The sequence below is a fragment of the Manduca sexta genome, chromosome 9 (assembly GCF_014839805.1).
Source record: "Manduca sexta isolate Smith_Timp_Sample1 chromosome 9, JHU_Msex_v1.0, whole genome shotgun sequence".
NCBI lineage: Eukaryota > Metazoa > Arthropoda > Insecta > Lepidoptera > Sphingidae > Manduca > Manduca sexta.
This window is the reverse complement of record NC_051123.1, coordinates 12,555,119-12,571,093: the sequence shown is the minus strand read 5'-3', so window position 1 is coordinate 12,571,093 and position 15,975 is coordinate 12,555,119. Positions and strand designations below refer to the sequence as shown.

The 15,975-nt window shown below is 35.1% G+C and overlaps 2 protein-coding genes across 2 annotated transcripts; one reads left to right on the top strand and one right to left on the bottom strand.

Annotated features, from left to right (window-relative positions):
* Window positions 1-3,872: 3,872 nt before the first annotated feature.
* LOC115446846 (general odorant-binding protein 84a-like) lies at window positions 3,873-6,487 on the top strand. Its single transcript, XM_030173653.2, has 4 exons — window positions 3,873-4,059; window positions 4,654-4,715; window positions 5,287-5,437; window positions 6,282-6,487. Exons 1-4 carry the CDS (start codon window positions 3,876-3,878, stop codon window positions 6,365-6,367), a joined length of 483 nt encoding a protein of 160 aa, XP_030029513.2. The 5' UTR covers window positions 3,873-3,875; the 3' UTR covers window positions 6,368-6,487.
* Window positions 6,488-6,883: 396 nt separating this feature from the next.
* LOC115446851 (zinc metalloproteinase nas-14) lies at window positions 6,884-11,879 on the bottom strand. The gene is made up of 7 exons (XM_030173658.2): window positions 11,673-11,879; window positions 9,539-9,709; window positions 8,840-8,986; window positions 8,317-8,472; window positions 7,570-7,703; window positions 7,252-7,337; window positions 6,884-7,065 (listed from the first exon to the last, which is right to left on the bottom strand). The coding sequence occupies exons 1-7, from the start codon at window positions 11,839-11,841 to the stop codon at window positions 6,987-6,989; spliced, it is 942 nt and encodes a 313-aa protein (XP_030029518.2). The 5' UTR covers window positions 11,842-11,879; the 3' UTR covers window positions 6,884-6,986.
* Between the last annotated feature and the right edge of the window lie 4,096 nt (window positions 11,880-15,975).

Here is a 15,975-nt window from a genome sequence, read left to right as displayed (position 1 = left end):
AGTGTTTCCGGTATACAATTATCCGAGATAAAAGTCCCGCTATACATCTTCCTGGGATAGAAAGTAGCCTATGCCTTTCTCATGGTCTCAAACTATCTCCATACCAAACTCCATCGAAATCCATTGGGTAGTTTTTGAGCTTATTTGTTTGTTTTATAATATATTTTTTAGAACTTTTTAAGGGTAACAATTCCGTCATACATATTTGTTGTGTAGCTTTAGCCGTTTACTCAGCGCACGCAACAGAAGCACCCAAAGATTTTTTTTTACCGCTTTTGCAACATTATTTATTGATGCTCCGCTCCTATTGGTTATAGCATGATGATTCTTCGATAAATAGGCTGCCAAACACTCAAATAATCTTCAATTCGAACAGTAATTCCTGAGATTACCGCGTTCAAACAAACAAACTCTTCAACTTTATAAAATAGTATAGATAGATAGTAATCGCGTGAGTGCATATATTTTCCCTAATGTTCAAATTGTAATCTGTCTCTTTTCAACTGCCCTTGGTCTTTCCCGGCGTAAAACACCATTTCAAACATGTTGCATGAATATTGTCATGAAAATATTATTCTGTATAATTGTAAAGTGTAGGTAGATATTGTAACTGACTTTTCAAACGACCAACATCTCTGCCCCCCCCCCCTCTCATGATCAAAAAGGCTGTAAACTAAATGGTGCCTTTATTTAATGTCCCATTTATGCGTAGTGCGCAAGCCCTGCCAGAGCACTATCGGAAATTATCATTTTGTACTAGTGATGACATAATGTTCAAATTACTCTAATGGGTTTCTTAGGACCTACCATAAAAATATAGGTAGTATCTACATATTATCATAGACAGGCGTGTAAAAAAACAGCATTTACATTTTACATTAATATACCTAGATGATGACTTATGAAGTTTCAAGTAGACGGGCAAGTTACTCACCCATTTGGGGGCAAGAATTGTACTTACTCAATTATTGCTAGCGATAATCGCGAGATTAATTTAAAACATAAGACAATTGATCGGATTAATTGAGGCTTACATGAATATTAAGACCCCATTCACCTAACACAAATAAAAAGAAACTCACAAACTCCACAACCAATAAACAGTAAGGACCAGCCAGTAATTCGAATTACATAGCACTGCATGCCACTGAAATAAAAAAACACAAAACCGCCACAAACCGATTTTGACAAAATTTTCATCATCTTCAGCCGCCACGTGAAGTCCACTGCTGAACATGGGCCTCTCCCAACGATTTCCAGTCGACCTTTTAGATGCGGACAGCATCCAGCGACTTATTAGGTTATCTTTAACAAACAAATTGTAAGACCCCGGTATTTGAACTTAATATTATCATAATGAGAATACTTCCTACTTCCTATATTTCCCTAATTTCGTGCAAAATAGAGTTTTAAATAGATATTATCATTGTCACACGCCTATTAAATTAATTTAATCGTTCACTCATCTAGATAATCGATTACAAATTACTAGTTAAACGTAATTTGCTGACAATTTTCTACCGTTTATTCCTATTGTTAAATTTCTGTTGACTACGAAAGCCTTGTAACTACCAATGTTAGCTTTACAATTATGATACATGTTATATACGTATGAATAAAAATGTGCGTTTGTCTAATGCCTACATTTATACAATACTAGCGACCCGCCCCGGCTTCGCACGGGTGCAATGCTGATACTAAATACACTACAGAAAAACTGTGAACGTTGTATATAAAAATATAGCGGCCCGCTCTGGCTTCGCAAGCGTATAACATAACAAAATAACAGTATTTCTCCACTATTTAATGGATGTTATTATACATATAAACCTTCCTCTTGAATCACTCTATCTATTAAAAAAACCGCATCAAAATCCGTTGCGTAGTTTTAAAGATTTAAGCATACAAAGGGACATAGGGACAAAGAAAGCGACTTTGTTTTATACTATGTAGTGACTAACATTTGCCTACAGCTCCGTTGGCTTTATAAAGCTTTTCCAGGATATTTTATATTTCCCGATATTTTATTTTGACGTAGCCTATAACACTCAGAAGTAATGTTGCTTTCTAGAAATGAAAATAAAATCACAATTAGTTTAGCCGTTCCTGAGATTCAGACGTTCAAACAAACAATACAACAAACTCTTCAGTATATGAGTAAAGACTAAGGGGCCCTCCCCTAATACCATAGGAGGTTCCTCTAATACTATATTCAGGGGATCAAAAGATAAAATCAAAACAAATAATACCTTCCTTTCAAAGACAACTTTTGTTCCCCGAATAAGTAATAAAAGACAGATAGTTGAAATCCGGATAAATAGTTAAAATTTAGGAAAATACTTTTTTTTTTAATTTTTCGTTTCCTGAATGTGATATACTTCATCATAGACATACTGATCATTATTCAATATAATACTTAAATTAAACGCAGTGGGATGTTGACTTAAATGAAATGCCACGGGCTGAACCCTGGCAGCCATTCCTTGAACGTTATGAAGCTTAAACTTGTTATAGTTCGTGGTGTCAACCACGCGGTACATTTCGGTTTTGGTCCAAAATCCAGCATAAAACCGCGTGAAAATTGTAAGTTCAATTTAAACATCAATTTAAACGTACTTAATAATAATACCTAACATCCGCAGGTTGCGCGGGTTGACAACATTTTATTGCAATGTTAAACGATGGTAAGCAGCATCCAACACCTTGAATTACAAAGTATTATTTGGTATTCCACTGCGCTCGCCATCCTGAAACATGAAATGTTAAGTCTTATTATGTCTAGTAGTTACACTGGCTACAATGTCCTTTAAACTTGAACACAACGGTGACTACTACTGCTTGGCGGCAGAAAAAGACATTGCGATGATACCTGCCCAGGCGGACTGTCACATATGAGAAACCTACGACCAGGGAAAGTTCTAAAGTATAGGCAATATATATATATTTATAGGCAATAACTCCTAAAATTATCTTTTTTTAACCTATGCTACATTTCAAAACACCTGGCGTAGTCACTTAAATCTTACTAGAAATGGATATCAAAGCGTCAGATACATATTTAAATGTTTTTTTAAAAAAGGTCACGCAATTTTAAATTTAAAAAACTAATTAATATACACCACGTGACTGATAGACGAGTTGTTTTAAATTTCTAATGTTCACATTGCTGCAGATGTTTATTAATGTTCGTGTATAAATATGTAAAGGGAAATCAAGTAATCTGTTTCATTGAAAATATCGATAAGTATTTCAATATTTGTTTTGCCTTCCTTAATGTATTTAAGCAGTATTTCTAGAAATAATATAGTTAATATTATATATAATGTGAGTTTATCGTTCGCTTTAACGGTGAAGGAAAACATCGTGAGGAAACCTGCACATCTGAGAAGTTCTCTATAGGAATTTCGAAGGTGTGTGAAGTCTACCAATCCGCACTAGGCCACCGTGGTGGACTAAGGCCTAATCCCTCTCAGTAGTAGAGGAGGCCCGTGCTCAGCAGTGGGCAAGTGTATAATACAGGGCTGATATTATTAATATTATATATAATAATAAGTCGACTCAAGACTTCCTCGTTCTCTAACTCGCTACTGCGAGTCTAGTTTCGACACTGCAAATGGGGTGAAGCATTTGTTTCACGTAGACACATGAAATTTGCGCCCGATATGGCGATAGGCTCGCCTTCTATCACGTCATGGGAATGAATACACTATGCGAAACAGGGTGCACTATTTACGCCTCTGATTATCTCTCCAGGAATTAATGTTTGTGTTTGTATATAAATGTAAAAAAAAGTCAAAACTGTTTCCAACGCCTGCTCCATAGTATTTATATAAAGGTACCATCTCACCACGATGGTAAACTAACAGTAAATCAAAATGTGTAAACCAATGTACTACGTGGTCTTTAGTATCATATATCTATCGATAGTATTAGCACAAAAAGCTGATAATGGCAATACAAAGATAGCGAATGTACAAAGAAATGACCAGGGCAGCATGGACGATGTGGATGTTGAGGATATCATGAACCAGTGCAACGAGACCTTCAGAATTGAAATGGGTAGGAATATTACTACATTTCTGATTTCCTAGTGGCCGGGCATTCGGAGCTTAGTCTAGTCAGTTGACTGCAGTTCTCAGACTCACATCCAGTTGGATGAGGCCATAAACACTGATGATTTATAATGAAGATGATGTAAAACAGGATGAAAAATTAATTTAAACCATAATCTGGACATCTGAAACTGACTTCTTTTTGGGCTAAGAAATTATTTATCTGTTTTTTTTTTATGTTTGTATTTATATATAGACTCTAGGTATCATTTCCTGCACTGCAGCGAAGAGTGAAGTTTGTCTAGTAAGTCGATTCTCACCAGCTTTTCCAATTCGTACTATAGTCGTTTTGAATAATTTTGATATCTAAATAGAAAAAGTATCAGCTTGTCCCTTGAAAATTATCATCCATCGCCAATGAAAGGAGAAATCAATTGTGCGCATATTGCGCACACGCATTTACTGCATTTCGACTCTTATCTGTTATCGACGCGTTTACATATTGTAAACAGATATAATTTACAAATCCTTTGTTGGAATTTCAACGGTTGTATTAATAGCTACATATTACTCTAAATATAAATGTTTTTATTGTTTTCAGCATACCTTCAGGCTCTCAACGAAAGCGGAAGTTTTCCCGATGAAACGGATAGGACCCCGAAGGTACTTAATTTATTTAGGGTCCGATGTTATAGTTGTTAGATAAAAGTTATCCATGGAATAAATTATAACCTGGCTGCATTGAGGCGTCAAACAACTAACAGGTTAATTCAAGTAAAAATCAGCCCAGAATGTAAAAAATATTAAACATCTTTCTACGCATAACTCCGAGACCGTAGAATAGTGTAAACTAAAGTTTTAAAATAAATTGCAAATATCTTGAAAGGGAAATGTACGCGTAGCGGGTATGTATTGTATATCTTATCGTTCCACTACAGTAAATTTTTCCGATATTTGATTTTATCGAAACAAAGCCATTCTGCTCCCAATTATACTCTGTCCATCTGTTAAATCTACATAAAAATCCTTTTAGTTGATTTAAAAATGTACGGTAACAAACAAACAAAAAACAGACAGACAGAAGAGAAATTTAAAAATCGCCGATATGTGTTCTTCGTTTTTGTCTTTAGTCCCTTTTCTTTCTATTATTTACTTTGAATGTAAAGAGGTAACGGGTTCTGCAATTTTATTATATTTATTTCTGAGCCTGACTAATCGCTCCTATATTTGCAAGTGCTTCCTGCTTTGCGTCCTGGACAACACAGGAGTGATGACGAAGGATGGTGATTTTGACCCGGAGCGCACGGCCGCGCTGTTCGCCGGGGAGCGAGCCGGGAAGGTCATGGACGGCATTCAGGACATGGCCGCCGCTTGCGCCGATAGAAGTAAGGAATTTATAATTTCGAACTCGTTACTTAGATATGTTTGAATTTCTCCCTATCTATCTCATTAATTTCATTGCGGGATAAAAACAGATTAGTGTTCCCTGAGGCCCTTGATGGCTAAGTATAAACTTTGCCCGCATAGCTAAATATGTACTGTGTTGTAACATTAATATGCAGCGAATAAATGCTAACCTAAGAAATTTAACGGTTGGACCTGCTTGTCATTGTTCTGAGGTTGGACCGTACACCGAGCTTCAACGCTCGGTGTCAAAAAATGAGTGCCACAGCGCATTCTGTCTCGCAGGAGTTGCAGTGGCAAGTATAAAGGCGGGAAAAGTTACTATACTAGGATAATAGTATTAACCCTTCGTAATAAGTTTCTAGGTATTGCTCATTACTTTACCCCGATGAAAATCCTTTTCTAGTATAAATGCCCTACTGTTTATTTATCAAAGGTAAAAATAAAATTAAAACATATGTTAGCATAGTTAATGCCTAGTTAAAGGCAACATAATTTTCTTTACGTTTGATATGAAAGACAAAATTCAATCACAATTAACGGAACCGAAAAAGGAAATCGATATAAATTAAATTAATAAGGCAAGCAGCCTTATTTAGTTAGATTGAGTTATGATAATGTCAATAGGTAGCACTTATATTATCATATTTAAATAATTGAGTAAAGATCTATGAGTAATAAATATGACAAAACAAAACACATAAATGATTAAGATATTAAATTATTGGATTCTATTTATGAATATTATAAATTGACAAAAATTATCATATGTCGATGAAGACAATATGATAATAGTGGCCTTACTAATCATTCGTTTTGTTGCAGAGGAAAAATGCAAATGTGAGAAATCTTACAACTACCTGAAATGTCTCATGACGATGGAAATCGAGAAATATGCGAACAATAATTAAATAAATGTGAACCCGGCGCCATTCGACTGATAATGACTTTGAGAAACCATAATATAATACATGTAAACATCACCAGTTGTGTATTTTTCCTTCTTCATAATAAAAGTTTCTGAACACTTATTAGAGTTTATGGTAAAAATATATTGAGAGTACCATCACTAGCATTTCTCGTAAAAGAATGGTATAATAAACTACATTAATATATTCCTTTAAATTTTAACCCAAGATATTTGCTTTATATCAAAGATATGTGTCTGTACCTATGTACTTAGTACTTATGTAGGTACTTAATAAAATCAAGAATACAACATATGAAATGCTCCAAACAGCAAAATTAAATGATTGACCAAGAACAAAAACGAAGTTGATATTGTCATCAAACGAAGGATGACCCAAAGTGAACATTATCACTCTCTCTTTACCCCACTGGATGCTATATCTATGTATTATCCACGTTCTTGCGTAAAATCAACATGGTCAAAATACCAAAACATCTGTATAAAGAAAACACATTTATTTTTATTGGAAATATTTATTTAAAAATAAGTTACAACATAAATTAATAGACTAGAGTTAACTTATATCTAGCAGATCTTTTCCCATTTTACAAATGTCCATTTCATTCCAATACATTGATGGATTTCGGAGTCCCAAATATGTTCTGGAAGATTCCGCCTAGCCAGCCGGTTTGGGGCTCTCTGCGAAATAAAAAAATATTAAACTTATAATGTAACTATTGATAAAATTATGATTGTAATATGTTTTTCAATATTATGATACTTATATTTTGCAATAATTATGACAATAATATTTAAAACTATATCAAATTAAAAGTTTAGAGTTCATCGCCTATAAGAAAACATAACAAGTTTTATGACACTTACTCTTTTTTACAACTGTACATATTGTTTATTTTCCTAACATCACCGCGGCTGAGTCCTTCTCTTTGGCCCAATTTTACTCCCCCTACCTGTAACAATAAGAAAAGCAATCTTAATAGAGGCCTTTGAAGCCATGCTTGCTATATATTATAATATGAGAGGCAAATAAGTTTGGGAAGACGAAGCTTTTGACTTTGGAATTCAAAGGTATATTGTAGATATTACTTCTTTTTACGAAGAGGTTATTATCGTCGTTATATTTAGTGTAATAACACTAATATACATAAAAGGCCTGCTTGATTTATTGTGCAATCTTCTTACCTTGGGTTCAATGGTCTTCTGCGAATTCCTAGAGAACGCGTACTCTGAGTAGTGCATAACGCTGTTATAGTCGTATGGAACTCCGAAGCCATTAGTGTTCTTCACGTCTGCCTTCCTGAAGTTTACTTCTGATCCTATAACAACATGGTACATTTGAATATTGGTAAGATTAAACTATTTATGTAACCTTAGAGCATAGATGATAGTTTGTAATATTTGGCTACACATTGGTATAGGGAGTCGGTCGATTACTAATATTTCGAGACTTTCCCGCCCACACCCCACCACTACAACTCCTGTAAGCCAGGATCAGCAGTGGCACGCATTTTATGACACCGAGCAGTGAAGCTCGGCGAGTCTCAGGGAAAACTAATATGTCATTATCCCGCAACGAAATTAATCAAATAGAAAGATCGGGAGGAGTTGGAAATATTAATTGTCCACTTCCCTCCATAGCAATGCGGGTGACAAAATCATGATCTAAGGAGGCGTTTTAACTTCAAGGATAGGGACGTTTACAACTAGATAAGCTAGTTATAAAGCACCACGGATAAAATTAAAAGAAATACCTATTACTAATATTGTCTGTCATAACAAATTACTAACATGGCTCTTAAATGTTTGTTATTATGAAGTCCCAACTGACTCAACTCGTTTTAAACGTTATTCCGAATATCTTGATCGTAAAATTGTCATTAATTTGTAAGTTAATACATTTCTTATTAATTAATTTAATGAATATAATACCCGGTTTGATGTTCTGATAGCGAACGTAAACGAAGTCGTCTCTCTCGGGACGACTTTGTTCGTGCATGAATCCGACGGCGTGGAGCAGTTCGTGCAAAACTGTTCCCTTCTTCGTGAGACAACCGGGAGCTTGCAGATTCACTTCTTGGCGTCCACCTAGAGGCAATAGAATAGTACTCTTTAGGTCTTATATAGTGGGATAGAAATAATTATGTTTTTTTTTTTTGTAAGAATAAATATTTTTATCATGTAGAGTCCAAGTTTTAATCCAACCTATACCAGAAAAATTGCTCCTGCTTGTTTCATGTATTGATTCATAACACATAGTTTGAACTAGAAAAATATTTTGTAGAATATAAGTATATAATATAAACATTTATTTTTTAATACCTAAAAAAGAAAAAATAATAATATTTAACAATGGAGAACCTCTTTCTTGCTAGTAGGTATTTTTTTTACAAATTTAGATTTAGGCTCACTTCGAGCATTGTACTAGGAAAACATACGTAAAAAGAGCACTTACCAATACGACCGACACTTGACCAACAGCCAGTGTTCCTGTTTTGAATCACGATGTAGTCTTCTTGTCCTTTGTAAGGGACGAATCTAAGGCAGGTCAGCCGATGGTAATCCGCTATCGCCTTCATTATCATGTCGCGTTGGTCTTGAGCTAGCAATTGAGTGGAGATTTAATTTTTTTTAAATACTTAATTTGTAGATTTTTTTACAAATCCATGATAAAACAAACGAGGTACTCAAACACGCCAAATAGTTTTTTTTTATTGCTTTGAACGACGAGACAAGCTTACCGTTCGCCTGATGGTAGGCAATACGACCACCCATAAACAATAGAAGCACTATCCAACACCGTGAATTACAAAGTATTTTTTGGTACTTCACTGCGCTCGCCATCCTAACATGAGGTTTTAAGTCTTATTATGTCCAGTAGTTACACTGGCTACAATGTCCTTCAAACCGAAACACAACAGCGACTACACACTAGTGCTTGGCGGCAGAAATAGACAAAATCAGTTAGCATCTTGACAGTACATAAATAGAAGCAGCACCACATGAGCTTTAAATTGTACTGAGATTAGATATAAATCTCATAATATCTATAAGTGACACTAAGTAATGTCCTGGAAATTGAAACTTAACAGTGTAGGCGGTACGCAGTTGGACTCTCGTTTTCAGTCGTACATAGTAAAACATGTTTACTTACTAAAACCGCTGTCTATCAAGTATGGTATATGTCCATTAGGCCAGCGAGAGGACTCCTCCCTGACTCCATTCCTTGCCAGCTGTAGCGGCATCAGGATATCACCTTCTACGTACTCGCCTGTCTCTTCAGCGTTTACTAATGATGACTCCGACCAGGTTGTAAGTGCTTGTCCTGTAATTGGAAAATATTTCTATAAACATATTTCTGAATTTTTATTTAAAATTATAAGTAGCTATTTCCATTTAAATAATATCCTCACTCTTCTATTTATTTATCCTACAGTAATGTGGGTAAGTGCATTTTTATGTATGGGAAATACACCTTCCAAATGCATATTGGGCTTCTTTAGGACCCGCCGCCTTTTTTTACCCTTTTATAGGAATAAATCAACATGATATTATACATCCTCACAAAATATAGTCCGACCTGATACCGAAACCTAAGATTTTCCACAGAACATATTATACGCAGCCACAAAATAAAAGAGACAATTTTTTCTTTATTACACAAATTCTATTTTTAAAAAAAAAACAAACCAACCAAACCTCCTTTGTTTTTATATACCCAAAGAAAATAAACTTAAAATTAAATTACTTTTAACCTTATGGAAATCGATAAATTATAATCAGGAATGAATACAAGGACCCTCTTAGTCATATAAGAAAAGAAGAAGCATTGCATTGGATAGACCATGTTTCGGATGTTAGAGATAATGTTAACTAATTTTTATTTCTGCCATTAACGCGTATTGACAGCTGTCATTCTGTTATCAAAGTACATGACGGTTAACACTTATGAATTATTGCTATTTACCGTTATGTATGTTCAACACCTCATTGTTTCCCACATAATTAATCTCCGACTTATTTTTCTATTTCTGCCTTAGAATTATCATTTGGTTTTTTTGTATATATTTTCCAATGTTTCAAGTAATTAATCTAGTTTGTGGTTATTAATTTGAAACTTTTTAATAACAAAATTGCGAGTTATTCAAAGTTAATTTTCTAAAGTAGGTACCTTTATATTATATATTATTTTTATTTCAACTTTTACTTCTTCATCTAGTCCTGTAAATGTAAAGCTTTCAAAAAGTCTGGTGTGTTTTAAATCGTATGGATTTAGAATTTTCCCAATTTAATTAAAATGAAAGTTATTTAATTAATTTGTCATCACATTATACATATTTATAAGTTAAGTATATTACGCAGAAAATTACACCAAAAGCAATTCCAGGTGGCTTCAAATTGTCCTCTCCTTCCACCCGCTATTGGTACGAGACAACCCCGCTCTCAAACTCGCCATTTCAACTAATTTGTTAACCAGGATCAGCAATGGTACGCAATTTATGATACCAAGCAGTAAAGATCGACAATTCTCTGGGAGTTCTAATTACCGCTAACCCGCAAGGAATTTAATCAAATAGAAGAATAGGGGGAAGTTGGAAATATATATTTCTAGTCGATCCTGTTTAAACAACCCACAAAAAAAATCTAGAATACGAATTCAAGAGCTGCCGCTCAACAGTACTTATACATTTTTATTAAATGAGGGAACGACAAAAGTCCAGGCCATAAAATAAAATCAAGTTTTTGAAAAACTTAACCGCTAGAAACTTATTGGATTAAAAAAAATAAAGGTCAAGATCCCTAGTTTTAACTGGACCCACAGAGCACTGCAGTAATCAAAGTGACTCGAAATATAATTTGTATTTGTAAGTTATAAAGAAAATGGTTCGGGCATTTGAAGAGGATGGATGATAAGAGACTGACAAAGAGGGTCTATAAGGCGAATGTGGATGAAAGAGCCGGCGGGGGTCGTCTGCACCGAACCTTCGGGTGTCAGATATCTGAGGTTCTTATTAAAGGCCAGGTCAAAAGTACCCGGAATCGGCGGGAAAGCATGAAAAGATTGATGAAGGTGGAGGAAGCGCGAGAAATATGCCAGAATCGTGCAAAGTGGTATTCCGTAGTCTCTGTCTACCCCTATGGTATAGAGGCGTGATACTATGTATGTATGTATGGAAGTTACAAAGACTATGTTAATTTTGTGTTACAATTGAAAGCATGATTTTATCCATTAATAATTATGCTACATTAGTAAAGTTATGAAGGGATAAAGTAAATAATATGCTTACCACTCTCACTATTCGGTGTTCCATACACCTCCGGGCCCAAACTCGACAAATCGATTTTATCATGTCTATGCTCATCGATGCCATTTGAAAATATTTCAACCGTATCATCATAATATGGCAGGCATTTGTAACCAGTCACGAGAAACAACAAAATCAGCACGACCCTCATTTTTAGAAATATCCCCAGAGTACTAGGCTACCAGAAGACACTTGGTAGTATGTGACACGAATTCGCGATGTGCGTGTATTTATAACAGTTCGCGAGGGCCTGTCATAGGGTAAACAGACGAATGTCGACAAGGTTCGTTACTCCTACTTCCTGATAAAGGATGTAGCGGCGAAAATGTGCAAACTAATCGATAAGAGGAGCCTTGGCGGCAGCTCTTTCTTCCGTTATTGTTTTGACATTCGGGTAATATTGTTATGATGCGCTCTTTGTGATTCATGTTTGTCAATGACCGTGAATAGCGCGCTATGAAGCCATGTTTGTTAAAGGTGAAGGATTTTTGAGCAGTTTGTGGTAGGATATGCAATTTATCATGAAATGTAAACAAATAAATATTTAAATTAAACCAATTTGTCAATTAATAAGGATATACGTGTGAAATTTAAATACGATTAGCGCGTCCCCGGAGAGATTTATAGATGCTCTCGAATACTTTATGTCTTCGTAATAAGTTGGCCATGCTCAATCATAAATCAAATATCGGCTGAATTACCATGAAAATCAAATATTTATTTATTTAAAACGTGGAAGACAATATTTCGTTTTTATTGCATTAGTAGGCAAACGAGCGAGCGGTTCGCCTGATCGTAACCAGCATTTGCCGCCCATCGATTAAAGCAATGCCAGAGGCAGAGCCAAGCCGTTACCATCCAGGAGGTGAGCACTCTTTTTAAATTTAAAGAATGATATAAACCTTAAGCACTGTGATAATTGATTGGTAACAAACCTTATATAAATTTTATAGTAATATTCAGTATCAATATCTCAAGCATTTTCTCTAGTATTAACCAAAAGAAAAAGATGATGATAACCACTAACCATCAAACAACAAACCAACTATAACTACACTTGCTTCTTACTGGTTCTCTCTGGACTCGAACCCAACGCTTTACTGTACTGTAAACTATCCATCATCGTTAGTGTCACGTGATTTCGCATATAACTGGCAAAGGTTATTACAGTTAGTGCCTGCTTCACAAGTAAATAAATTTTATTTGAAAATAATCGTATAACAGCTAATGTACACAGTACTCATTTTATTGCCATTTATTTGGAAGCAGTGTTGTCAACAATAATGTTTCAATTCAATCAACGTAAGAGATTCTGTCAAAAATCTGTCAAACTCGTTAAGTATCCCGTCCATAAAATTCGTTAAAATATTTCTAGGAACTAACTTATCTGAAGCCATTCAACGCGAAATTTATGTTTGTTCTATTGTTTTGGCCTTTTAAATAACTGAAATTAAATAAAATTTTGTGGTGGTGTTGTGGTTACGCAACACAACACCAGAACTTTCCAGTCAACTGATCAATTCATCTAATACTAGTGTAATTTAATTATTATATGAATCTGTTTTTTTAGATTGCACATGCATGCTATTAGTGCACTTTATTAAATAAATAAATAAAAATCCGCCGGCCGTCAAACCAAATTGTTTCCCGTTTTCCATACCTTTAACCTGCCATATCTGGCAAGTCGGCAATGCTATTTGGGAAGATAAATTAGAGTGAAAGTTTGATGCTAGTAGGATATATTTTATATATTGGTCAGCTATGTGAACACCTTCCTATTTGTTGCATGTTCCTACCTCAGTGCTGTTTCTATCGTGAGCGAAAGTTACTACCTAGTAAGTAGTAAACACTATTAATTTTACTAGGTAATTAAGTTTACTGGGTCAATTGCATATCAATTAAAGTAAAATGACAAGAAACAACTTGGAACCAAATGTAAAGCAAGGTATATAAGACTACCTACTACACACAGGTACACTAAGGGCCGTATTAGATAAATGCCACTCAGTTTCGCTCTGAAGTGCGATATCAGCTGAGACGATGTCAAGTTAAATACAGCATTTTATAATCGTCTTTTTTGCACAGATATCATCAAAATCCCAATTTATATCTTAAGTCCCAGCATGTGACAAATTTGGACAACTGAGCATCGTTTATTGAACAGGATCAACTCAGCTAATAACAGGCGCGAGATTCGTTTATTAAATAGTTAAATACAATAAAATTCAAAAAATTAAAACTATCCTGAGTGCCCATGCTCTACACCTGGTTACAAATCTGAACAGTCTGCTATCACGTACTTTGTGAGTGCTGTCTCTGGCAGTATGCAAATATAATATAATAATAATAATCCTTTATTGAACACCAGTAATTACAATACAGAAATATGGTACAACCTCCTGAACTACGTTTCAATACCTGTATGTCAGAAGTCAGTTCGTTTCTTATATCTAAATAACATATGGGATTGTATACTACATGGACCTCGTAGAGACTAGATGGAATTCCCGTGCTTTCCGGCGTTTTTGCCATTCCTATTATTGTAATCAAATCTAGCAGCTCATGTGGTGTGGTGCTTTACTTCTGGCTTATTTAGTTGTAAAGGTTCCTATCTTTAAGGTTAAAATGCCTCCTTATTTCATTTTGTCTCCCGCTTTGTATGGAGGGAAGTGGATAATCCATATTTTCAACTCCTCCCTATCTTTCTGTTTGATTAATTTCGTTGCGGGATAGCAACAAATTAGTTTTCCCTGAGACTCGCCGAGCTTCACTGCTCGGTGTTATAAAATGTGTGCCACTGCTGATCCTGGCTTACAGGAGTTGTAGAGATGGGTGTAAGGGCGGAAAAGTCTCTAAAAGTTCAATATAATTTAATTTAATGTCCACTTAAGATCCTACTCAAAGGTGAGCTTGATTAATTAATACGGCCCTGATGACTGAAACTTTGCTTTACTTAATATTAAGTACACACACAAACACTCATGTCTTTCATCTTCAAAGGGGAAGACAGAGGTTCAACTAGAGGACGCACTTTTTGTCGTGTGTATTTCGTCTCATGTTATCATAAGATTGGGTCCTTATCCCACTATTGGATAGTTGGACCTAAGGTTCAAGTATATTACTATCTAAACCTCCGTACACCTAATCCTACGACTTCATCCTTGTCTAACAAATATTAAAATAAAACTATTTTGCGGATTTTATCGCGGTTTTTATATTATAATTTTCTCCGGATTTCCGGATTATTATGTAATAATTTTTGTAAAAAAATGATAATATAAAAAAGGGCTATAAAATCCGCAAAATAGTTTTATTTTAATGTCTAACATTCGCATAAACGTAAGAAATCATTATGCTAAACAAATGTTGTTTTGTTACAGCATTCAAATTGATGCCCCTCAATATTTCGTGGAATATTTTTCGAGTCATATGATTTACTATCTGAACGACAATATTAAAATGTTATTTTGACCATGAACCTACGTTAAGAACAACCGCAGCCTAACCTTACCCGAGGTCTAACGGCGGGGACAGTCCCAGCGAAAATATACAATGCTACAAACTCTAAGATATGGTTTATATTTGATATAATGAGGTAAAATGCATGAATGGAAACCAAGTCGTGGATGAGCCCGTTTCCATCCCAAGATGAGCTTGTCGAAAGCTTGAGCTTAATTTTTTTTAAAACCAACAAGATTATCAAAGCTACACATGGTAAGTAGTACGCTTTTTGGTTTCTGGGACCCAAACACCCAGGAAAATAACTTCAGCTAACCACTTTACGTTTGCCTCAAATATGGTAAACACTACTCAGAACTTTTATTTAATCAATTTTCAAACAATTGTTTTGGACCTCGGCCCTTGGTTACCCAGCCACGCCACTGATCTTGACACTTGATAACTATAACATTTATAGGTACAAGTATAGAAACCACCACCACATATACTTCTCCGGTAAAGCAGCATTATGCAAGCAAAGTTTTCCGGTTTGAAAAACATTGTAGCCATTGCAATTATTCAGCATTATGAGACCAATAATAATATCAGCCCTGTATGATATAGGTAAATAAAAGCGGCGATAGCCTAGTTGGGTGTAGACCGGACTGCCGAGACGAATGTCCGCATGTTCAAATCCCAAAGGCACACACCTCTGACTTTTCTAAAAAATCATGTGTGTATTCTTTGTGAATTTATCGTTCGCTTTAACGGTGAAGGAAAACATCGTGAGGAAACCTGCACATCTGAGAAATTCTCTATAGGAATTTCGAAGGTGTGTGAAGTCTAC

Bases quoted from the DNA above. Each gene is read 5' to 3' on its own strand.
- LOC115446851 (XM_030173658.2), bottom strand. From the start codon at position 11,841: ATGAGGGTCGTGCTGATTTTGTTGTTTCTCGTGACTGGTTACAAATGC. The intron at 7,338-7,569 runs GTAAGAAGATTG...TTATTGTTACAG, and splicing joins AGAAGACCATTGAACCCAAG to GTAGGGGGAGTAAAATTGGG. The intron at 7,066-7,251 runs GTAAGTGTCATA...TTTATTTCGCAG, and splicing joins ATGTACAGTTGTAAAAAAGA to AGAGCCCCAAACCGGCTGGC.
- LOC115446846 (XM_030173653.2), top strand. From the start codon at position 3,876: ATGTGTAAACCAATGTACTACGTGGTCTTTAGTATCATATATCTATCG. The intron at 4,716-5,286 runs GTACTTAATTTA...TATATTTGCAAG, and splicing joins AAACGGATAGGACCCCGAAG to TGCTTCCTGCTTTGCGTCCT. The intron at 5,438-6,281 runs GTAAGGAATTTA...GTTTTGTTGCAG, and splicing joins CGCCGCTTGCGCCGATAGAA to AGGAAAAATGCAAATGTGAG.